Source organism: Armigeres subalbatus, unplaced genomic scaffold (assembly GCF_024139115.2).
Source record: "Armigeres subalbatus isolate Guangzhou_Male unplaced genomic scaffold, GZ_Asu_2 Contig151, whole genome shotgun sequence".
Classification (NCBI taxonomy): domain Eukaryota; kingdom Metazoa; phylum Arthropoda; class Insecta; order Diptera; family Culicidae; genus Armigeres; species Armigeres subalbatus.
The window spans coordinates 72,285-98,666 of NW_026942297.1; the positions used below are offsets into that span (position 1 = coordinate 72,285).

At 43.6% G+C, this 26,382-nt stretch overlaps 1 protein-coding gene across 1 annotated transcript in view; it reads left to right on the forward strand.

Annotated features, from left to right (window-relative positions):
- LOC134202895 (RAC family serine/threonine-protein kinase homolog) overlaps positions 1-26,382 on the forward strand; it is a 113,987-nt gene that overhangs the window by 22,878 nt on the left and 64,727 nt on the right. The window contains exons 3-5 of the mRNA XM_062677877.1: positions 5,630-5,795; positions 14,576-14,646; positions 14,720-14,808. Coding sequence (XP_062533861.1) covers positions 5,630-5,795; positions 14,576-14,646; positions 14,720-14,808 — 326 coding nt within the window. The remainder of the gene's footprint in view (positions 1-5,629; positions 5,796-14,575; positions 14,647-14,719; positions 14,809-26,382) is intronic.

Consider the following 26,382-nt stretch of genomic DNA (forward strand, 5'->3'; position numbering starts at 1 on the left):
TGCGGGTTTCGGTAACAGGCTCGGAAATCACAGTAGACAGTAGACAATATCAGGTTTCTCATTGAATTTTTGATTTTCTATGAACTGTAATAATTTTTTTTAATATGTAAAGATCGTTTGATTTATTCCAGATAAAGTTAAAAAATATGAAAATATTGAAGAAGTAAAATACAATACCAGCAGGCGTGCGTTGATCGAAAAAGTTCTTCCTCGGGAATGTATTTTAAACAATTCATTTCATAAATTCTTTCGGAATACAACCAACTTGTTATCAACTTGTTCTTGATCGACCTTTTGTCCCTTTTGACCTTTTGTCCTTTTCGACCTTTTGTTCTTTTTGACCTTTTGTCATTTTCGACCTTTTGTGCCTTTCGACCTTTTGTCCTTTCGACCTTTTGTCCCTTTCGACGTTTTGTCTTTTCGACCTTTTGTCCTTTCGACCTTTTGTCCTTTCGACCTTTTGTCCTTTCGACCTTTTGTCCTTTCGACCTTTTGTCTTTCGACCTTTTGTCATAGATTCCAAGTGGCCAGCTTTTCCGGGGCCATCTTGATGTGCTCAGATCCGATATTATCCTTACCAGCTGCTTTATTGGTCTTTAGCTGTTGAATGGCACCCTTAACTTCCCTCAAGGTGGGGGCTGGTTGGCTTCCATCGTCCGCTGAACTGATGTAGTCATCTCCTCCGCTGCCTTGACTTTCACTGCCTGTACTCTCAGCGCCATTCAAATGTTCCTCGTAGTGCTGCTTCCACCTTTCGATCACCACACGTTCGTCCGTCAAGATGCTCCCATCCTTATCCCGGCACATTTCAGCTCGCGGCACAAAGCCTTTGCGGGATGCGTTGAGCTTCTGATAGAACTTGCATGTTTCTTAAAAACGGCACAGCTGTTCCATCTCCTCGCACTCCGCTTCTTCCAGGCGGCGTTTCTTATCCTGAAAAAGGCGGGTCTGCTGTCTCCGCTTCTGTCTATTTTTTTTTTTTTTTTTTATAGAGGGATGAAGGCAAATCTGCATACAGACACCTGAAATTATCACTCAGGGAGTGGGGTTGACGCGGTTGGCAGAAGGCCAGACCGCCGGACCCACTAAACCCACCCAAGCAACAGAAGGTTACTTGAGTTACCTCTCTTCTAATGCACAATTCCCCAGGGACTACCTTTCAGTATTACTTCTGTCGGGGCAAGCAGTACTAAAAGTACTCCTCCCAAAACAACACCTTTCACAGTGCCTCTCTTCGATGTTTTGGCACACAAAAGCGTGGGCCCTTAAGCCCTTTACTTTTTTTTCCTTGTGCCATTCAGCAACGCATCTACTTTCCTTTTTATTTTTAGAGCCATTTAGCTCTCAACGTGCTCGCAAGCTACTCAGATAGTCCCCCGGCGGCGGATCTACCCTACTCCGACGGGGAGTCCCCCGGCGGCGGAAGCACCCCCGATACCGACGACCCGCATTCGTGGATGGCTGTTACATTACCAACACTACACATTCACCTGGTATGCATGTTCATAGATCCGCTCAAGTCCTACGCACATTCTCACTTCAACGGGTGACCGGACGAGTGCCGAGGTCAGGCCAAAGATTCCGGGTGGAGATAGCTTCCGGTTCAGTGGTGCCCTGACGACCCGGTGCATTCACGCGGCACGATCTACTCAACTGGTCCCCGGCGGTGGACCCAGCCTACTCCGATTAACCGATTTCCATGAACTGCGCCTTTCAGCTTCTTGCTTAACCGATGAGCCATTCAGCTCTCACCTTGGTCGCGGACTACTCGGATAGTCCCCGGCGGTGGATCAATCCTACTCCGACAGGGAGTTCCCCGACGTCGGAAGCTCCCCTGTAACCGACGACCCGTCTCAACGGGTGACCGGGCGAGTGCCGAGGTCAATCCAAAGATTCCGGGTGGAGATAACTTCCAGTTCAATGGTGCCCCGACGACCCGAAGCCGGTACATTCGCACGCCACGGTCTACTCAGCTGATCCCCGGCGGTGGACCTAGCCTACTCCGATAACCGAGTTTCATTTGCCTTGAGCCATTCAGCTCTCACCTTATTCATTGAGCCATTTAGCTCCCGCCTCGGTCGCGATCGCGAACGACTCGGATAGTCCCCGACGGCGGATCTAACCTACTCCGACGAGAAGTTCCCCGAAAGCGGGAGCTCCTCCGAACCCGCCACGTTCTGCGGCTACGCGCTCGCCGCAAGCTGAATACAGTTGCGACGCTGTCGTTCCCATCCATTATCGACATATATATTCACGACTTCCACGACTCATGGTCCGCTATCCGTAACGGCTGCCTGCTGCTGCTCTATGCGCCAACTTCGTTGCAGGATGTCGGCTATCCTGGACGTCGCTCTTGCAACCGCTCTCCACTGTTCTGGGTTCTGGCACATTTTTATGACGATGTTATCGGTGTTGGTGTCCGTTCCGCATGCCCCCAACATCGCACTCCTCTCCGTTTCGAACCGAGGACATGTGAACAGGATGTGTTCAGCCGTTTCTGTCACGTCTGGGCATTGCGGACAGGTGGGAGAAGCCGCGTGACCAAACCTGTGTAGGTACCACTTGAAGCATCCATGGCCTGTTAAGAACTGGGTCAAGCCAAAGTTTAGCTCCCCATGAGGTCTGCTAATCCATGCCGACACACTTGGGACTAAGCGATGGGTCCACCTTCCCTTAGGCGAGTTGTCCCACTCTCTCTGCCATTTGGCTACCGTTGCTGCCTTTATATTCCTTCGAGCGTTATCGGTGCCCCTGAGGGCGTAGCACTCCTCGTCTTCCTCCACCACCAGTTTGATAGGCATCATGCCCGCGAGTACACATGCCGCTTCGCGAGATACGGTGCGATATGCGCTGATAACTCTCAGGCACATTAGCCTATGAGTACTCTCCAGCTGTGGCATTAGCCCACCCGCCATTTCAAGACGGTGTCACCCGGCTTTACTCAAGGAGTGGAATGACACAACTGTCAGCCCTAGATTCGTTGTATATCTCGATTTCCGCTCGTGTCCGTTGACGTTGCCGTTGTCGATGCCACTGGGTTGGGCTATAACGTTCCACGTTCTGCCAGGTACCTTGCTGCAGGGCGACCGCCCGCACTGCGTCCTTCTCCTCCAGGACCAGTCTGCACTCTTCGTCGAACCAATCGTTCCGTCGACTTCGGCCCATATACCCGACGTTGTTCTCCGCTGCGTCGTTAATGGCTGCTTTAACTGTATTCCAGCAGTCCTCAAGAGGGGCCCCATCGAGCTCACCCTCTTCCGGCAACGCTGCCTCGAGATGCTGCGCGTATGCAGTGGCGACATCAGGTTGCTTTAGTCGCTCTAGGTCGTACCGCGGCGGTCGTCGGTAGCGAACATTGCTGATGACGGATAGTTTTGGGCGCAGTTTAACCATCACCAGATAGTGGTCATAGTCGATGTTAGCGCCACGATATGTCCTGACGTCGATAATGTCGGAGAAGTGCCGTCCATCCATCAGAACGTGGTCGATTTTTGATTCTGTCTGCAGTGGTGATCTCCAGGTGTACCGATACGGGAGGCTGTGTTGAAAGTAGGTGCTGCGAATGGCCGTATTCTTGGAGGCGGCGAAATCAATTACCGTAGGCCGTTTTCCAATAGACTTTCTAATGGTCGGTCTAAACTCCTCCTCTTGGCCAACCTGAGCGTTCAAATCTACTATGATGATTTTGACGTCGTGGCTTGGGCAGCTGTCGTACTCACGTTCCAGCTGCGCGTAGAATGCGTCCTTATCATCATCAGTGCTTCCGGAGTGTGGGCTATGGACGTTGATTATGCTGAAGTTGAAGAACCGGCCTTTGATCCTCAACCTGCACATTCTCTCGTTGATCGGCCACCACCCGACCACGCGCCTTTGCATTTCGCCCATCACTATGAAAGCTGTTCCCAGCTCGTGTGTGTTGCCGCAGCTCTGGTAGATGGTATGATTACCTCCAAACGTTCGCACCATTGATCCCTTCCAACAAACCTCCTGCAGCGCTACGATGCCGAATCCACGGTCCTTGAGCACATCGGCGAGTATGCGTGTGCTCCCGATGAAGTTGAGTGCGTGTGTGAGTTATTAAGTGAGTGGCTGTTTGAGTATGTGAATAAGTGAATGAGTCAGAGAGTAAATATGTGACTAAAAAATTGAATTATTCAATTTTCTACAACAATTGTTCGAGGAAAAGCCCCGTTGGGTAGCTATGAACCACATCTGTGTTATTGAATTACCTGTTCAGATTGGTTCTCCTGACAGGAAGACACTATTTCTCAGAACATCAGAACACGAACTTTCCGTTTTGTTCCTTCGTGCCCACCACTCCCCCAACCAGTGTTTTTAGTTTTCGTTTCAAATTTCCATTCGACTTGTGCAACAGAAAAAGCAGACCAATGTACGTAAAACTACATTCTCTGCAGTAAAATTTCTCATGACAGACAAAGTTGTCCGTCTCCGTACGGCGTTGTGGTGCATGAGCAATGGGCACTTTTACAGCCGTGTTTGAAATTTTCTCCGGCAGCAGAGGTCATATGACTGGAAATAATTGTGCTTCCTCCTCCGAGCATAAAGTTATGTGTGTCTATGTCAGCCATAGGGTTCCACTGCCGATGTTTGCAAGTGGGATGAAACTTTGTCTGGGGGGTGGAATCCGATTGTTGGCTTGGTTGACGTCGATGCTGCTGCTGCTGCTGCTGGAATTGAGAGCTGAGACAATTGCTGGATTCAATTGCAGAACGGAAACATAATTTCCTGCTATGTATTTGACCATGGTACTGTTTTGATTCCGAAAGCTTGGAATTGTTACGAATTAGTTTACATCTCAGTGGATGGTGCCCTTTTCTCCATGTGTCCGGCTGTCATAAACATTGCAGTTAATTTAGAGTGGATTACTGTAAGTAACTCGGTTTGGATTCACCACTTCAAAACAATAATGGTAATAAAATCTGCAGGATGCATCCGTTTCAAGTTTCCGCAGCTAATGTTTGTAATGCACTCATGCGCTCAAAATATTTCAAAAAATTTAAAATTAAATGCAATGAATTATATCCTGCTGCAAGCAGAAAATAGGATGGTAGCATTCGTAGTTTGATTACTTTAATTCTAGAAGAAATCAACGAAACTTAACTTGAGATTTATGGCGTTTTATCTTTCTGAACTTGGAGTACATAATGACATATGGTCATTCCGGAAGTACTACTCACTACAGGCACATCATTTGTTCATCGATTTCAAAGCAGCGTAAGATTCTATGAAAAGAAATAATCTTTGGGAGATAATGTCTGAACATAGTTTTCCGGTGATACTAATTAGGTTGATACAATCAATGCTTTATGGCTCGAAAACAAGTTGCAGTTCAACATTGCGCTCGAGAATGCGAGAATTCGAAATATACTTTCTGACTTTCTTTACTAGGTTGTTTATTTTTGGAAAATCGATATTTACTAGTGGTGGTCAAAGTGGGAACAAAAGAGGTCAAAATCAGTACACTTAGCCCAAATCTAGAGAATGTAAACTACCTTTTTGATGACCAACATAATTTGCTTGCATTACAAAAATACTTGAACATAAAATAAAAGATTTTTAAACAAATTCAGTAACCAATTCCTAAATTTCTCTTTCGTGTCCCTTCCAGGTTTGCATCGTCCAGAAGCGTGATAACGGGAACCTCTTCGCCATGAAGTACGTCAGCCGGAGTGCCTGCATCGGACGGGGAGCATTGGGAGGGGTCCTCAAAGAGGTCGAACTGCTGGCATCATTAGAGCACCCCTTTCTGGTGAATCTGTGGTTTTCGTTTCAAGGTGAGTTTGAGGTTTTGGAGCATGGGTTGTTGTTGCCAAACAGATGACTGGAATCCTAGCATAGGTTTTATGAGTGTGAAGAAAAAAATTAAATGTATACAATTTTCTTGCTGGTTCAAAACGAAAGTTTTAGTATTATTTAATCACAAAAACAGGTCATTTGACCGAACAGGTCATTTGACCGAACAGGTCATTTGACCGAACAGGTCATTTGACCGAACAGGTCATTTGACCGAATAGGTCTTTTTGCCGAACAAGTCTTTTTGCCGAACAGGTCTTTTTGCCGAACAAGTCTTTTTGCCGAACAGGTCTTTTTGCCGAACAGGTCATTTGACCGAACAGGTCATTTGACCGAACAGGTCATTTGACCGAACAGGTCATTTGACCGAACAGGTCATTTGACCGAACAGGTCATTTGACCGAACAGGTCATTTGACCGAACAGGTCATTTGACCGAACAGGAAATTTGACCGAACAGGTCATTTGACCGAATAGGTCTTTTTGCCGAACAGGTCTTTTTGCCGAACAGGTCATTTTGCCGAACAGGTCTTTTTGCCGAACAGGTCATTTGACCGAACAGGTCATTTGACCGAACAGGTCATTTGACCGAACAGGTCATTTGACCGAACAGGTCATTTGACCGAACAGGTCATTTGACCGAACAGGTCATTTGACCGAACAGGTCATTTGACCGAACAGGTCATTTGACCGAACAGGTCATTTGACCGAACAGGTCATTTGACCGAACAGGTCATTTGACCAAACAGGTCATTTGACCGAACAGGTCATTTGACCGAACAGGTCATTTGACCGAACAGGTCATTTGACCGAACAGGTCATTTGACCGAACAGGTCATTTGACCGAACAGGTCATTTGTCCGAATAGGTCATATGACCGAACAGGTCATTTGACCGAACAGGTTTTTTGACCGAACAGGTCATTTGGCCGAACAGGTCATTTGACCGAACAGGTCATTTGACCGAACAGGTCATTTGACCGAACAGGTCATTTGACCGAACAGGTCATTTGACCGAACAGGTCATTTGACCGAACAGGTCATTTGACCGAACAGGTCATTTGACCGAACAGGTCATTTGACCGTACAGGTCATTTGACCGTACAGGTCATTTGACCGAACAGGTCATTTGACCGAACAGGTTATTTGACCGAACAGGTCATTTGACCGAACAGGTCATTTGACCGAACAGGTCATTTGACCGAACAGGTCATTTGACCGAACAGGTCATTTGACCGAACAGGTCATTTGACCGAACAGGTCATTTGACCGAACAGGTCATTTGACCGAACAGGTCATTTGACCGAACAGGTCATTTGACCGAACAGGTCATTTGACCGAACAGGTCATTTGACCGAACAGGTCATTTGACTGAACAGGTCATTTGACCGAACAGGTCATTTGACCGAACAGGCCGCACTTTCCATTTTTCACAGTGAGCAGGGGAACTCTTTTTTTCACTTTGCACTTATCGTTTTTCACTTCTTGCTGAGACGTCCCACTACTCACTTCGCACTTCTCATTTTTCCCAGTAAGAAGTGAGATATAAGAAGTGCGAGGTTAGAAGTCAGACGTCCCAATTCTCATTTATCACTAATAATTTCTCTCTGTGAAAAGTGAGAAGCGCGAAGTGAGTAGAAGTTAATTTGCATTATAAATTTTCCACAGTGAAAAATGAGGAGTGAAACGTCTCACTTCTAATGAGGTTTCGGATGGACTAAGAGGAAGACCGAATAAACCGGAAAACACAGTTTTACTATTAGAAAAGAAAAATGAGGTTTATTCTCTCGTGTGTTTAGCATGTACTGTTATTACACTGTATGACAGTTCTAGCTGCAGTGCCGCAGCACAGCAGTGGGGGCAAACCGTGCAGTGGTTGCCATCCCAACACCCCTGCTCAACCATGGCAAGGTTCAATTCCCAGCGCCGACCGTAATTTTCTGAAAGAAGGCGACGGCAGGGCCTTCGTCATAATATCCGCCTGTTGATCCGATGAACAGACGAACTTAACTGCAATTACCGCTTCTTGTATTAGCTCCCTTATGAAGTGGAACTTTGTATCCACGTACTTAAGACGTCCATGGTCTCGAGGATTCTCAACAATCCGTATTGTCGACTGATTATCCCCCAGTATCACTATGGGACCGGTAGGTCTTTGACCCAGATCCAGAGGAGCACGTTTCATCCAAAGAGTTTGACACGCCGCTGTAACCAATGCTGCAAGTTCGGCTTCTGTAGATGACAGTGAAACTGTATGCTGCATTCTTGTGGTCCAGCTTACTGTACACACTCGAAGACCTTAAACACACGTCCTGTCACGGATTGCCGATCGATGAGATCATTCGGCCAATCTGCGTCTGAAAAAAACTTCCAGGATCTCAGCTTCCACTTCTGTTAATCCGTAGTCCGAAGTCCCCTTCACGTATCTTACAACCCATTAAAGATGCACCCAGTGCTCCTTGTTTGGGCAGGCCTGGGACTGGCTGTAGAAGTTCACGGCTGCTGACAAGTCTGGCCGGGCCGTGAGCGAACCACTCATCAAAGATCCCACGAGTTCTCGGAATTGTTTTTCCGTTCTTCACCTCAACTCCCTTTTCCAACCGTAGACGACTCTCCATCGGCGTCGATATTGGTTTACACTCCGTCATCAAACCGTCTCAATAAACTCTCAAGATATCCCTCTGGCTAATCTTCATGGTTCCATCTTTGACGTTCCTATCAATTGTCATTCCGAGAAACTGCTTAACCACTCCAGCATCGGTCATTTCAAATTCTTCACTGAATTCCTGTTTAATTGCTTTTACCATCTCCAGCGACGCTCCTACAATCAAAACATCATCGACGTACACTATTATGATGATCCTTTCTCCTCCCTTTCCTCTGGTGTATAAACATTTGTCAATGGCACTCTGCTTCATCCCCAGCTTCTTGGTAAACTCGTGGAATCTCTGGTTCCATGCATGGGACGCTTGCTTTAGCCCGTAGATGGAACGATGCAAACGGCATATCAGATTTACCCCCTGCTGAAATCCATCAGGCTGCGTCATGTAAATCTCCGCACTTAGCTTGCCGTTTAAAAACGCCGTGCGCACATCCATTTGATGAACATGCAAACCCTCACGATTCGCCAACGCTAAAACCACACGCAATGTGTCCAATTTTGCTACCGGGGAGTAAGTTTCGGTATAATCGAAGCCTTACCTCTGGCTAAACCCTCTAGCAACAAGTCTTGCTTTATACCGGTCCGGAACCATTTCATCACCACGCTTGATGCAAAACACCCACTTACAGGTAACCGCTTTCCTCCCGGGAGGGAGTTCAACCAATGTCCATGTGTGATTTCGCTGCAAAGAATTCATTTCCTCTTCAATGGCAACTTTCCATCTGTCCCAGTCATCTCGCTTTTTCAGTTCCGCAATCGTACTCGGGATGTTATCAACGTAGCTCATTGCATTCAGTGCAAATCCGGCATAATCCATTTCAAATTCATTGTGCCAAGCAGGTGGAGCACGATTTCGATGCGGCCTTGCTTCATCCAAACGATTATACACCACGTCGTCATCCGTTACATCAGGCTCCCGGTCAGATTCCACCAGATCATCATTCACGAAACTGTTGAATTCCTCTCCCGACGATTCAGCGCCATCCGAGGCGCCCTCCGCATCACTAATCACGTCGTCTTCTTCCTCTGGAACAAAACTAGATGAAACTCGGAAATACTGATCAACTGCTGTTTGCTTGGGGTTCTCTTTGGTGTGCATCTCCACAAAATCTACATCCCGTACAGATACAATCCGGCGCTTCACCGGATCCCAAACTCTGTAGTCATTGGGAGCCGACAAAAATTCCGCAGTACGACTTGGAATCCAGCTTCTTCCGCAGCTGCGATGGCACGTGCACGAACACGGAACACCCAAACACTTTCAGCTTAGAAACGTCCGGCTTCTTGGATTCCCACAACTCAAACGGCGTTTTTGACTTTTGACTGCACAGCACAGGTGGGACTTCTGTTCAGTAAATAAGCGGCTGTCTGCACAGCCTGGCCCCAAAACTCCTTGCTTACACCCGAATCGATGATCATCGCCCTAGCTTTCTCAATAAGAGTGCGGTTCATCCGCTCGCTGACGCCGTTTTGTTCGGGGGTGTACGGCACCGTCATCTCTAGCTGAATCCCCTTTTTCGCACAGAATGACTTAAAAAGTTTTCCGGTGTACTCACCTCCGTTATCACATCGTAATCGGGATATTTTCTGTCCGAACTTGGCTGTCGCCAACGCCTCGTACTTTTTAAAACATTGCAGCACCTCACTCTTCGACTCCATTAAAAATACGATGGTGAAATGTGTCCACTCGTCGATTAAGGTTACGAAAAACTTTGTGTTGAACAGTCCCACCGGCGTCACGGGACCACAAACGTCCGAGTGAACGAGTTCGAGCACTCGCGACGATTGTCTCTCTTCATTCCTCGCGAATGGCTTTCTTGTTTGCTTCCCGGCAACACATGACTCGCAAACAACTTAATCACTCTTCTGCTTATCAATGTCCACTTTGAGTCCCGATACCATGTCATTGCGTATGAGCACTTCCAGATTCTTCTCGGATATGTGGCCGAACCGCCGATGCCACAATTCGGAGTCTTTTCTAATTCGACCGCACGACAACAGCGACGTTTCGTTATCACTTGGCTTATCGGTTGGAAATCTAGTTCGTACAACGATTCGCGACGTGTTCCACTAGCCACAAGTTCGGAATTGCGATAGATTAACGCTTTTCCTCGTTCAAACACTACACGCATACCGGCTTTTTCGACTCGTACCACCGAAAATAGGTTGTATCGCAAATTCGGTATGAAGAGAACATTTTTCACCGTGCACTCAATGTCTCTTCCGTCCACCATCGAAAGTACCTTCACTGTTCCGATGTGTTCAGCGATAATCGACTCACCATCTTTGAACCGATTTCTTCAGCCGACGAAGTTCCGTGAAAAATTCTCTGTCCCGAACCAGATGGTCTGACGCTCCGGAATCGATGAACCATTTCGTTTGCTGTGCCTGTTGCGCACCGCATCCACTGACACCAACAAAACAAACACCATCCCGCTTGTCAGATTTGGCCACATTCGCCTTCGGATGACGGTGCCCCTTCTGTTCTGACGGCTTCTTCTTCTCCGGACAATCGGCCAACTTATGACCTTCCTTCTTGCACCGGAAACATCGGATCTTCTTCGTTTGTTTTGCTCCCGAAAAAGCAGCTGAAACAGTGGTTGGAGGAAAACTTCTCCGAATTAACACTTCTTTGCTTCGTTTCCTCGTCCTTTACTATCTGCACTTTACGAATTCCATGGTGAGATTCTCTTCTGGCATGGTTTCAAAAGCTGTGACAACAATAGAATACGCTGGACCAAGAGTCAAAAGCAGATGGCATACTGCATCCAGCTCCTCCATGTCCGCACCAGTTCCCCTATACTCTCGCAGCAGCTTGTCAAAACGAAGGAAGTGATCCTGCAGTCGCCCTCCGTCAAATCGCATAGGGACACAGCAGGTATTTTCGTCTGTTCGTCATAGTCTTGAAAACCATTAAAAAAAACGCTTTTTTTGTAAAACTCATACGTACCAAATCGTAAGCTCAGGAGAAACGTTCTGCTGTAGTGGAGTTCTAGCAAATGTACGTTGCTTTCGTTGGTTTGAGCCCCTATGACGATGGACGGAAATACCTGCCGTATCCCTACTCAACATTTGACGTTTGAGATGCATCCGACTGGCGATGCTCCTCCTTTCAAAAACGCACTCTAGCGCATCCCAAACTTGCTTCGGTGTAGTTTTGTCCTCGACGTACTCTAGTTGCCAGTCGTGAATCCGTGAGATGAGAATTGATTTGCACTTTCGCTCTCTTTTTCAGCCGCTTCTCACGCAACTTTTTCTTTTCTTCCCTCTGCGCCGCACTGTCGCCCGCATGATCCGTTATCGCCACCAAATCATCGAGCTCTATTTGCACACATTCAAAGAGCTCGTGCTCCTCCTGCAACACTTGAACTCGAAATTTCCACGCGGCGTAATTTGACCCGTCGAACAAAGCAACATGAAAACAATCGTTTTGCACTTCCTCTGTCATCGCGTCGTTTTCACTTTTTCCGCGAATTGAAACGTCCTGGGCCCATAACCTAATGAGGTTTCGGATGGACTAAGAGGAAGACCGAATAAACCGGAAAACACAGTTTTACTATTAGAAAAGAAAAATGAGTTTTATTCTCTCGTGTGTTTAGCATGTACTGTTATTACACTGTATGACAGTTCTAGCTGCAGTGCCGCAGCACAGCAGTGGGGGCAAACCGCGCAGTGGTTGCCATCCCAACAACTTCTCCCTTCTTTCTAATCACTTCTCATTTCTTACTGTAAAAAGTGAGTAGTGTGATGTAAGAAAAGAGACGTCTCACTTCCACTGCTAACTTATCATTTCTCACTTCTCACTTTCAAAGTGAGGATAGAAAAACGAGCAATGATTAGTGAGAAGTGAGATGTCTCACTTCTCATTCCTCTCTGATAGTTGTCATTGCTGACTTCTCACTGCGGAAAGCGGGGACAGCAAAGTAAAAGGGAGACGTCTCTCTTCCTCTCATCATTGTTAACTCCTTATTTCTCATTTTTGCAGTGAGAAATGATGATTGAGTAGTGAGAAGTGAGACGTCAAATTACCTATTTGGCCAAATAAAATATTCGGTCGGATGACTTTTCCGGTCAATTAATTTGTTCGGTCAAATTATCTGTTCGACTAAATGACCTATTCGGCCAAACGCCCTTCTCCGTTTTAGACTTATATTTTTTAGCCTCCTGGAGTCCCATCGTACATTACAAAGATCAAAGCTTCATTGGCAGCAGTAGCCACCCGCCATAGAAGGCAATAATCGCCTTGTCGATGAGTAGCTACACAAAATCGCTTGCATTTCACCCCACTGACCCGTCTTTTTTATTGCAACAAAATAGTACCACTTACATGACGTTTCCTCGGCCTCGCTGTGGAGTGTCACCCAATGCCCAAGTGCTACCGTGCATTGGTACTGTTGCTACCATTTGTGTTTCTCAATTGAAGGCGCTTCCTCATCGCGCAGCGATGACGGAACGGAAAGCGTTCCATAAATTGAATTTTGCTCAGTTTTAAATTGCATTACTGATTCCATTGCATCATCATCCAGGAGCGACCGATGAATGACGGAGATGCTCTGGCACTGACAACTAGGTTCCACAACTGCCACCGGACGCCAAGCGGTTCTCCCTCTTACGGAAAGGTCGGTACTGCAAGAAATTGTTTCCTTCCTTATCAGTGCAAAAGGATTATTTTCTTTGATTGCTTTTAGAGTGGACACTGCAAAGGAAGACTCCAAGGTTCTCGAGTGGGTGAACGTGAGGTTTGAAGGAAAATATTTACTTTCCACTGACTGGTGTGCCGATGTTGGCTGTTCTCTGTTGATGTACAAGTGGGTCGTTCGAAGAAGCCAGAGAGAGAGCTCACGATTCTAGTAAATCTATCTTTTTATCCTCGACTTGAAACAAGAGTCGGTATAGACCATTTGTTTTTTTGTACATTCATTGAGATATCGGTGTGCAGGTTTATTTAGGATCTCAAAATTGATTCAGAACATTATTTGTACAGTACTCAAAATGTGTACACCCAATATTTTTTTACACGGTTGGTATTCTTTAATTTCCCGGTTAACCTAATTTCTAATAGGCTTTTAAATACCACCTGAATTTTCTTTGATTTTTTGTGAATTTTGTCATGGGGTTAACTCATAGTTTCATCAACGCTAAAGGTCGTAATCAGCTAAAACCCACCCGTGTAAAAAAAGAACCGGGTGTAGGTACAAACTAAAGTAAATTGAAAATACGACCCTGTCAAGTTCATTCTCCAATAAACTTGACAAAAAATTCACCAAAATTATGATCAAAATATTTTAACAGGTGCAGGATATTTAATAGAAAATATAGAGTAGTAAAAAAGAATGAGGAAATAGAAAATAAAACCCAGATTAATCCACCTAGCGTTGGTGGTGCCTTTCTCGCATTTAGTTAAGACACCAACCTTATATGGGGTTTAAATGGTCCGATGTACCATTTTCTTCATAACTTTTAAACGCAATGACCGATCGTTATAAAATTCAATAATGATCAACAAGGCTTTGTCCCCTGTCGAATGAAACTTGTTGCGAGAAAATCGGTTAAGGATTACTATACGAAAAGTTGTCTAATGTTTTTTATAGCTTTTGTGCACACACATACACACACACACACACATACATACACACGGACAGACAGACATGTGCTCAGCTCTTCGAGCTGAGTTGATTCATATATAATACTATGGATCTCAGAGGCTTCTATAAAAAGTTCGTTTGCGGAGTGAAATGATAGCCTTTCGGTACAACTTAGTTGTACGAGAAAGGCAAAAACCTTACTCAAATAATTAACCTACTATTATTGGTCAAGATCTCCCTGTTCGTTATTGACTAGGTAAACTGCTTTCTTTTTATTTGCATTACATCGGCCACTGGGACATTGTCGCCTCGCAGCTTAGTGTTCAGTCAGCACACTCACTGTTATTAACTGCAATGTTTTTAAGTCAAGTTACCATTTTTGCATTCGTAATCATGTGGTTAACACTATGATATCATATGCTCAGGGAAGTCAAAAAGTTTAATCAAAGTTTAATAAAGTTTAAACAAAACTACCTCCAGTACTGATTCTATTTTGCATCTTCTATTGCTTTCCAGATGAGGAAGACCTGTTCATGGTTTGCGATCTGCTGGCTGGAGGTGATCTGCGATATCATTTAAATCATCAGGTGCGGTTTAAATCCTCATCATAATTTTTGTTGCTCAATAAATATTTTGTGAATTATTCCACTTTTTTTCCAGGTGGAGTTTTCGGAAGCCAGCGTTGCCTTACTGGTGTGTGAAATCGGTTCCGCACTAGATTATCTGCAGAAGCAGCGAGTGGTGCACAGGTAAGTGTGAAAGCTTGAACTGTTTTATTTGAAATAAGTAGTTCTGCATTTGAATTAAATCTGAGGAATTTGCTTGATATTAGTGACTGGTGCTAATTTTAACTTAATTTTAAAGCTGATTGAAATTAGTAAGCTGTTATTAATTGAAGACTCCAAGCAGGTGTTTATTCACAACGCCGTTGCCTATGATTTTCCTCCACTATTAATTATAATGAAATTACTCCAAGATGAATAGAATAATTTTATTGGTAGCGAAGCCGACAATTATGAAACTGACTGCATTATTAGATACAAGTTAAAATTAAAAAATCCAATAGAGAAACTAAACATCATCTAGGTTCAACAAGGCATCGTTAACCTGGTTATAGGAAAGCCATGACAATACCTCATAAGCTGCGAATACTCCAAGTGCTTGCAAGTCCACATCATGTCCGTAGAGGACCACCGATCTTATGAGCATTCTGTACATAATACATTTGGTGCGGGTGTGTATTCGTCTTTGTTTTTCATCCGCGGAACAAACAAACTGACTGAATCTGTTAAAATTCGCGTACAAGCCGGTTCACTAGGTGTAACAAACGCGATGTTCATGAATTTAAATCAATCAACAATCTTTTGTGAATGATTCGGAAAAGGGATAGAAAAAGGAAGGAACAGGAATCACGAATGGAACATGGAAGCATGGAACAAGCTTCTGGGGAGACCTATATTTAAGGACTTCAATACCCCAAAGGCAAAACACAGAGTACACTGTTAAAACGTAAAGGTAATCAAATCTATATGGTTTGTATAGTTTTTGTTATCGACTAAGAAATCTAAGCCCTTTTTAAATAATAGATACACGGATGTGGTGATATGGTGTTTGTTTGAATTTGATATAAACATTTTGTGCAGAGGGTTCGTGATTGTTTACCAAAACGAATCTCGCTAGGAGGTAGAAACTAGAAAATAGAAACTCTTGTAATGGCGTCTTGGTATTGTTACCGGCGGGTAACATTTGTGCATTAATACATGATAAGTACGGAAAATTAGGGATCATTATTATACAGATGGGCACATCTAAATAAACGGTCAATTCAAATGGCTACACGAGCGCAATCGACCAAGCCGCGCAAATGAACTGAGCCTCTGTCTGGGTGATGGATCGCCACTGAACGGAATAGAGGAAATGGATAAACGAGCGTTGGAGAGTGACCGTCGGGTAGTTTGGAACGAAAGAAAACGTACGAATTGGCAACGAGGAGTCAGTAGATTGTGATAATTGCCAGAAGTGAGTCGAAGACGAGTTTTGGTGAAAAAGAAGTTTGGTGAACGTATCGTGAGATTTGTTGGTTGTTGCTGCCCGGTCATCTGCAGGCCAATCGTTTTCCCTCGGAAGATCGGTCCCGAGAACAGCAGTGGAGTGAATTAAAATTTCGGTCCGGGTTCTAAGGAACTCCGGAGAGCTCAACCCACAAAAATTACCTCTAACATAAACCACGTGCCGCCTAGCCGGCGTACGAGAGGCCATCTGGGCCAACCCTGGCAACCGCCTCGCTCCGGGCTTACCGTTCCGCGTGTCCAGCAATCTGGTGTCATCGACCGATTCGGAATAACCCTGGTTCTGGCGCCAATCTCGCCCTCCAACCGAGCAACCAAGCCACGAGAGACGCCATCGAAGCCACCTCACACTGTCGTTCCATTACCGAGTTGTAAACCGCCACGTATCACCGCCAAGCAGTCTTCCGCTATCTCCTCACCGCCAAATTGCGTCCCAACGCCTAGCCGTCTTCCGCTATCACCTCACCGCCAAGTTGTGTCCTGCCATCGTATCACCGCCAAGGCATCGTTCGCTTCCGCCTCACCGCCAAGCTTCGTCCCGCTACCGCATCCCGCCAGTAGCCGCCTTCCGCTATCGCCTCACCGCCAAGTTGCGTCCCGCAACCGCATAACCAGTAACCATCGAGTGCTATTTTGGAAAGCCGAATAAAGCGATTGAGTTGACCGTAAGTACCAGTTCTCAGATAGGTTTCCGTACTCCGAAAACTTCCCCAGCGTCTCAACACCCTGAGACCCGGAGCCAAAAGAGGTCTTGGGTACCCTCCCCGGGGGCTGCTGTTGGCTCTAGACCAGCAGCCTGGGGTTTGATGCCGATTTCCCTCTGAAATCGAGTCCAGCGGTTCTGGGGTCAAAAAGAGGTCTTATACCTGGCGCCCAACGTAAATTAAAAAAAAAAGGTTCTCGGGAGGGGAAAAATATCTTCGGACATTTTTTCCTTCTGTACGTAGGGGGAGTTTTCATTAAATTCAAACTTAGAATTAAATTACCCACACTGGTCGCATTTTTATGAGAAGTTGGTGGCTTCTTTTTTTTTTCGTGGTGGTTAGCGTGAACCATTTGGCGAGGCAGATTGGTCAGTGTTCGTAAAAAGGAAGTGAAGAATCATACGAAGACAGCTTCGATTGTGCAGGAATAATTGCATACAATTGAACTAGTTTGGGACTTGAGCAGTGTTTGAAAAGCCAAAAGTTGTTTTTTCTCTCATTGATTGGTTGAAGAAAATTCAGGCACATCTTATTCATATTTGTTGTCTTTTTTTGTACCAGAATGCCACGATTATCAGTGTCTGGGCCGAATTTCGGGTAAATTTACCGTAATATGCGCGTCGATCATCTCGAACCAGGGGTGACATTGCGCATCTCGAATCGAATCACTCGATTCGTACGTTTTGCATTCGTTTCGTAAAATTGCGGCATTATGTATTTCGTTCGACTTCATTCAGTCGCAGTACAAGATTTCGAATGGTGCTGTACTAGCTCAATCGAGTATGTTCTGTCAAACGAAATGAAAACAGAGAGAATAAGAGATAGCTGTCTCCGTGTTTATCATGCCGCCCGCTGGAGAGACAACCTTCAGCGCATTGCGAATGTGAGTAAACAAAGAGAATAAGAGTAATTTCATCTGCGTATAGCATGTTGCCTGTTGGAAAGGCATTCTCCATGGCATGAATTGGCAGTTAATTTATAAACAAGCAAATCGTGCTCAGTGACTATAAAAGCAATATTATTTATTGAGCAGTTGAAACCGATTAAAACATTATGCCGATACGACATGTTTTATAAATTGATATTATAATCACAAATTATAAGTTATAATAAATTATGAGCAATTCTCGGCCGTACGAAAACCATTTTGTTTTTGTTAAATGTCTTGGCTGTGCATGGCTTTTCTGAAGCATTTGTTTAGTTTGATTGCTCTAATTTTAATCAAGTGTCGGTCTTCCACTGTCATTAGTCGTCTGACTACACGCGACCGCATGCGTAGAGCAATCAAACTCATCAAATGCTTTAGCTTTTATTATATTTATTCGAGATTATGCCACATATCTAATTTTGAGCTAAATAATTTAAAGTTAAAAAAGGATTCGATAATAAATTAGGGTTTCTTACCCCATTCCCGGCCTAACATGCGTACGACTGCATTATTTAATTGATATTTATGACAGGAAGCAACTTTTTTTGAAATTTGTAGGCTGTATAATACTGCATTGTGGTTCACTTCTGCTTAAAAAATAGATATTCGTGCTAAATATCGTTCAAAAAAGCTTTTATTTGATTTAAATTAACGAGGTGCAGCACTCATTTCTGTCCTAGCGATTCCCATTCCGGCATACAAACAACCAGTTCCTGGCCTAAGCAAAATTTCACTCAATCTCTTAGCATTTTACTCTTATTCTCTCTCGAAACGGTAGAAAATGCGACGTAAACAAAAAATATATATGTTCCACGACAACAAGATGCCAGATGGTATTATTCATAATCATTTTTATTTGGTTGCGAAGATATATAAACTCGTCCAAATTTCTTCCAAATACTTTAAAACAATATTTATTTCACCTTTTAAAATCGAGAGAACAATAAATAACATGATTACGTCAACATATTAGACAATTTTCCTATTAACGATGAAGTATCATTTTTATAATCCTGGCCTTTTGGCAGCACGGTGCGGCTAGAAGTTCTTGGGCCGAGGTGAATTTTTGTTCGGTTTGTGAATACATTTTAAAATGTATTCTAGTATGTTTAAATAAGTTCTAGTGAAACGAACAAAAAAGAATAATTGAAGTGCGGGTGTTTAGAATTATGGTGTGGTGATTAACAGCTTCATGCAATGGTTGTATCAAGCACTGTGACGATTTTCAGGTAGGTGTTTATTCGATAATACCGTTTTGTAAAAGTGGAAAGAATCACTCCGGCTCAGTGGTGTGGCATCGGAGAGTGAAATTTTGAATTCTACATTTTTATTTTCTACAATTGAATCAATTAGGAGTAAAACAAGTGATAGAAAAATATTGAGTATTGTGAAAAATAAATGGGAGACTTTTAAAAATTATCAACCATAAACCTACGACTTCCAAACAGTTTAAATCATTAGTTTTCTGTGCAGTGAGCCGGGAACCGGGTCCATAGGCCCAAGTAGTGATTTACCCTACTTTGATGTTTCCATGTGTTTTAGTTAGATGAACTTGGGTCATCTCTTGCGCGTTTTTTTTTAACTATTTTTACGTAGATTTTGGAATATATACGTTTTTACGCAGATTTTCCCCATAGATTTTTCACGCGGTTTATCGAAATTGTCAAGAAATACGTGAAAACTGCAAAAAAAACGATTTAAGTTGAAGTCGTTTTTACGAGGATTTCGGGATAATTAGAGATTGCATATTGTCTGGAAACTATAAAAGTAGGTATACTAATGACATTCTTTCCTTCAAGATACAATAATGAAACATTTATACTCTTCCCGTAGAGAAATAATAACAAATATAATGAAAAACTTTCAGCAAGAAATGACTCTCGAACAACATTTGAAAGCTATAAAGGTGACGAGTGATTTTCATTCGACTTGAGTCGTTTTTCAGTGTGCTATCGAGTCTCCATAATGCCAAAACATCTCGTTATTCTTGTACCTCCTCGAGCATACTCGAACGATGAGTCGTTTTCGAGATCGAATCGAAAGCCGTAATGCCAAACATGTTCGACTCGATAGAATTACGTTCGAATCGAGGTGCACAATGCCACCCCAGGACAACTCGATTATGAATTATTTTTGCGTAACATAGTTATCGGAGACGATGAGTCGCGTTGTAAAAGATGTCGTCGATTAAAACAGATTTTGAAAGATGAAAAGGAAGCACACGAGTTATCCATTATGATATGAAACCAGAAATTGATTTGCAGGCGTGTAAGAAATTTTTTTGAGAATTACAGGTACTTTTGAAATCTAACCCAGTAGCAAGGGTCCCTTTTTGCAAAGCTCGCCTATTACACTTAGGCCATCGGGTAGCAGTGATCAAAAATCACGCAGTGGGTGAATTTAAAACTCAGGGTAATGAGTTTTTCAACAGAATACTCGAGCTGTTTTCAGAGTTCTTCTGGACCGAAGACCAATTCTTTACCACTGGAGAGGAATCCAGTTCCGAATCGGAAGAGCTCGGAAAAGAGGCAGCTGGAGGAATCCAAACTACTGTGCCTAAAGATGACTATAGCAAAGCGATGACGGATATTGGAAGTCTCATCAAGGCAATGTCAAGCCAGCTCAATGGGTTAAAGGAAGAGATTCGAAAAGCCCCTACCCCGGCTCCTCGTTTATCACTCAACAGGACGAACCCTTTCCTAGTTGATGACGTTTCTCCAACACAAGTGGTATCGTCGAATACCTCCACCGTTCCCAAGGCGGCAAACCCGGCTGACTCACAACAACGATGGGGGCAAATCAGCTTCCCACCAGTGGTCGTTCTTCGATAGATTTTAATGAAATCGGTTCTTCTACTGTACCAACATCTACAGTGTATGTTCGTGAGCTGGACCCACTACCCATTAGTGGGAGCTCACCCGCGAATTTTAGGGAACCTAAAGCACCGGTCTTATCGACTGCAACGATCTATGATAGCATTCCATACCCGCGTCAGATCACGCCTACAGCAAATGTAAATGAGTCTTATTGTCGGAAAATTGATGACTTCTCGTTCGGTCCACTGTGGAAGGGAGATAACATTCCACAAACTAGCGTCAACGCGGCAAACCTTCAAGGTTCGCACTCATGTGTACCGATTCCACTGCCGCTAGCCGAGACGTTGACAACGCGATCTGTAGGGTCACTTCCAGGAACTTCGGCGATTCCACCGGTCATTCCAGTAGAGTAGAGTGGGGCAAGAGTACGCACTTAGTTTTCAATCGATCATGTGGCCCTTATGAAGCAAGCTTCTGCATATCAAATCAGTGTCGATGATTCATATACTCTTCCTTTATGTTACCCAGTGGAAAAAATATTGAAATTATTGAGATTCGTTTTAGCAGAATATATATTGCAAGACAAGTGAAAAACGCACTCTTACCCCACCGGTGGGGTAAGAGTGCGCATCGGGTGGGGTAAGAGTACGCATTTATCCAATCATGTGCTTTAAGTATATATTAACACAAATAAGAGTTAACAACATTTCATTAATGTTTAATGAGCATACATGAGGGAATGTTTAAAGATTACGTAACTCTTAAAGGGCTAAAAATGTGTACTTTCATACGAAAAACTTATATATACAAAAAACTACAGTGGTAAAAATATATATCAGGTTTCGCGTGGCGTATACAAAGGCATTTTCCTTAAAGAAAGTCCACCAATCACGTAACGAAAAATTTGGCTATTTCATCCCCCCCCCCCCTATCTTACACTGTTTGTATGAATCCTCTACAAATTATGTGGATCGTCACACATCTCGCAACCCCTCCCAGCTAAACGTTGCGTAATTTATGAATGTTTCTTTTGATTAAATCTCGCGTGATTTTTGAAAACGTCGTAAGTCCAAATGAGAGACTCTCTTTCATTACGCTCTCTTTTGCTAATATCTAGGCTAGTTTAACATTTGTTGCAATATTTTTACCTCAGCACACTAGACAAAGCTATTTTCTTCAGATCGGTGCTGGAAAATCTAATGTAAATGTTAGTATGGCTTTGTAATAATCGAAAGAGAAAGTAAACAAAGAGAGCCTCTCTTTTGGACTTACGACGTTTTCAAAAATCACGCGAGAAATGAAATCATCATTTAGATGAAATTGTGTTTTCGTACTATGTTTAGGTGTACAACAAGTCCTAATACAATTTCATTATTTCGCTTCAGTGCGTTGTTCGCTAAGTCCTTTCTAACACCGAAATACTTCAACTTATCCTAAAAACTTGTGATAATTTCGAATTCTGTCCCTTTTTTCTTAGTTGTGGATCTTTACGCTTTGGAAGAAGTCTTATTTCGGACGGAGATACGGGTTTGACATCGTAACTTTGTTACTTTTCAGGGACGTGCCTTAAGGGCACCGGCTAATATGAGCTTGAACTCTCAATTCTCAGAGTCGGCTACTTTCGAGGGGCTAATCAAGGTATTAATAGCGAAGTACACTACTTACAATCAACATTTGGTTTTTATTCAAGTGTAGGTGTAACTTACAGAATAGTTTGGTGTATGTGTGTGGAGCCGGCCGGCTAAAACTGCGTCGGTTACCACGAATCGACTGGGGCAAAGTTGGGACAGACCTCATGGGTTGCGGCTGGGTCTAACGTGCGGGGTAACTAGCGTCAGGAGGCTTTGGACGGTGTGTTCAGCTGACCGAGAGACACTCGGTGAAGCTGACTTCAAGGGTTCGACGTAACGGGGGTTCGAAAAGCCTTCCGATGTGGGTCAAACAGTTGTCTGTAACCCGGATTCTTTTTCTGTACGGGCTTCCCTTCCGTAAACAACTAGGAAGGCTTTGTTGGAAGTGCTCGACTCCTTGGACTTTGACTCGGCGTCCGTTTCAGGTTATGGTTTTCATATGGATTTTCTCGCAGGTCAATTTTTTCCACTCTCAAATATGTGCGTATTGTAGCTCACATCACAAACTGTATAAAAAAAATTTTTAGCTCTACTACGTATTGCTTGATCGGCGTACGATGTAGAAAAGCGCTATCATCGTACAGTACCCAGTAGCTTACCCTTTCTTTACAAAATTCATAGTCCTATTCCCAACTCGCGACAAGACGTGTTCTGTCCTCTGCAGCAGTTTTTCTATGTTTTGTGTAGTGTTCATGTTATACAAACTTTGTTTTTAATTCTATTTGACGGTATATTATTTATTGGATTCCATTCAAATATTCTAATTTTATCAAACGTGCATGTTTTTTTTATTATTTTTAACTTGTATATGTATCTTTTATTTTAGCATAGATTATTTTTAAACAATATTTATTATTTACCCATGCTTAATGTTTATTCGGTATGCAATATAGGATTTTATGTCACAACTGTAACACTACCATCTCTTCCTCTCTAAAAATTAACAAAAACACTGTTTTGGATTATTTTTCTGACTGTTAAATTCATTTGAAACCATTCCAGGGTTGGGTCGCAACTTTCATGCTTCCGAGTATTCACAAAAACTAGCATTGATCACGTTTTCAACAAATAGATGCCTCCTTTCTATCGGAGGACTTTTGTTAACGCAATATAACTTCGCGAAATAGTCATTCAATCTTGTCATCTCCCAATATCCGAAACATTTTATTGTCCCGAGGAAGAAGAAAATTGATCCTCTCGATCATCACGAATTTTTTCTGATGTTGGTTATTTTCTGAATGCAGTTCTGGCCGAAATACTTTAGTAATACCGAAGGAAATAGTTCGAAAATATGAATCTTTATCGGGCTTATAAGTTGAGAATGCATTTTGAATGTTAGTTAAACACAGGGCAGATCACTGGATCCATAGCTACTGCTCATCGCGATTTGGAAATTTTGTTTATTCCTTTGGTTACTGTTTATCTTTTACCGGTTTAATTTCCCGATCGCTACCGTGTTAACAAGTATTGATAATCTATTGTTTTATGTTCTATTTTTGGAGAAACGAGACAACTATATCGGACATACAATCAGCACACTAAAAGCTAGACATTCTTACTCATCAGATCCGCTATCTCTTTTGGACGATATTTGCTCTACAAGCTATTATAGACGATGATCATGTCATATTCACAAACAGTCAACAACCACGGACGCTTTTCACGAAGGCTCTACAGATTCTTATCCTAAAACAATCTACGAAGGAGTGTATCTACTACGAAGCAGTAAAATTATCAATTTTCATCGGGTACACCAGGTTTTAGGTCTGCCGACGAAAATATCCCAAGATTTTTCCCTCGTTCATCAACTAATTCATAGGAGCTCGTGCCTCGACGGGATAATATAGTACATGCCGTGTAAGCCGGACCTAATTTTGCATTATAGGCTTCTCCAGCCTTGGAAAGAGCGAAATTTCTTTTATATATTTTTTGTCCTACCTGATACACTGGAGCAGGCTTCCGAAATCGAAGGTTGTACGCCCTAGTGCTCTTATCATGGGCTTTGGCCAAATTTTTTGTTACTATTTGAAAAATATCTTTGTTTACTTTTAATTTTTTTTTCATTCTTTCAGTTTCCGAAATATCCATGGTATCTGGATCACGCCGGTGTTCGCCGGTGATCTCATGACCAAACAGAATCATATGTGGGGTAAGCCCGGTGGAAGAATGGGTAGTATTATTCAGTGTATGTTCCACTTCTGAAATTCTCATGTCCCACAAACGTTGGTCAGATTTGACGTATGTACGTACACAGGCATTAATACTCCGGTTCAGTCGCTCGACCGGATTGGCCTGGCTGTGGTGCCGGGAGTTGGTCCAGTGCCTTACTTGGTACCGGTTCAAGAAATTTTTGAAGGAATTACTAAGAAAACTCGCCGCATTGTCACTTATCAATATCTCCGGAACGGAGAAGCGACGGAACCACTGTTCTTCAAGTATTTTGATTAAAAGTTCTGTTGAGATCTTTCTTACCGGTACCAAAACTGTCCATTTGGAAAATACGTCTAACAGAACTAACAAATGTGTATTGCCCGATTTCGATCTTGGCAATGATTGTATAAAATCAATAGCCAACATTTGAAAAGGCTTTGTAACTAGTCGTTGATTACCCATTACGGGGTGCTGGGAAATCGTGGTGGGTTTACACTCTTTGCACGTTCGGCATCGCTCGACATATTTCCGAATAGTGGTGGCCATCTTAGGCCAGAAATACCTCGTGCGGATTTTATTCAGTAATTTTTCATATCCAATGTGAAATTCTTCATCATGCTCTTTGTGGAGAATTTCCTCTCGGAATCTCCCTGGAACGCAAAGCTTCCATTCGAAACGAAAATCAAGTACCTCCGTCTTACTCGGCCCAAATTTAAATAGCTTTCCTCTTCAATTTTATAATCTAAGCAATCGTCAGAGGACGAGAGAACCTTTTCAAAAGAGTACCGTACCATGCGTCTCCCTCTTCCAATGTAGCCGTTTCAATAGAACGCGAGAGCGCGTCCGGTATAATATTATCCTTCCCTTTTCGGTGACAGATTTTAAAATCGTATCCCTGCAGCTCGATACTCCACCGGCTGAGGCGCGACGAAGTTCGCCACTTTCCCTTCATTATGTGGGTTAGCGCTGAGGCATCAGTAATTACGCTAAACCGAGTGCCTTCAATGTACGGACGAAATTTATTAATTGCAGCTAGCACTGCGAGACCTTCCTTCTCGGGGGCAGCATAAGCTTGTTGCGCTGGAGCGAGCTTTTGTGAAAAATATGCCACAACTTTCTCTCCGTCGATCTGCTGCTGTGTGAGGACTGCAGCGATAGCGCTGTCGCTGGCATCCGTTTGAATTTGGAAGGGCAGTTCAAAATTTGGGTTCGAGAGAATCGGAGCTGCAATAAGACTCTCCTTCAGTTTTAAGAAGGCCTTCTCAGCACCGGTATTCCAGACGATTGTTTTGGTTTCCTTTTCAAAAGATCAGTTAGTGGTACTGAAATTTCGGAAAAATGGGGAATGAAGCGTCTGTAATAATTTGACATTCCCAAGAAACGCCGCAGAGCTCGTAGCGATGATGGGCGCTCATAATTTATTATAGCTTCAACCCTTTCTGGGTTTGGTCGCAAACCGTGAGAAGAAATTATGTACCCGAGATAAGGTAGCTCTCTTAAACAGAATTTAGATTTTGTAAGGTTGATCGAGAGATTGGCCTCTCTTAAGCGACGAGCAACTTCTGTTAAGGAATGGAGGTGTGCTTCGAATGTGCTGCTTACCACGACGATATCGTCGAGGTAAACAAACACGCTCGGTTCCAGTTCACCGTAACCCAAGACCTCGTCCATCAGTCTAGCCAGGGTGGCTGGACTATTTACTAGCCCAAAGGGTAAACGGGTGAAATGGAACAATCCTCTACCCATCACCGAGAACGCCGTATATTTACGCGAACTAGGGTCAAGTGGGATCTGCAAGAAAGCTTTAGTTAAATCTATTGTTGTGAGAAACTGACTTGGCCCTAGTCTGCTCAATATACGATCTTGGTGTGGAGAGGATACATCTCTCCTAGTTCGTTCGTTTAGTCGTCTTGCGTCAAGGCAGAGACGAACTTCACCCGAGGGCTTGATAACTGGCACTGTGCTGAGCGCCCAATCGCTCTTGCTAGGCTCAATTACTTGCTGACGGAGCATGCTGTCAAGCT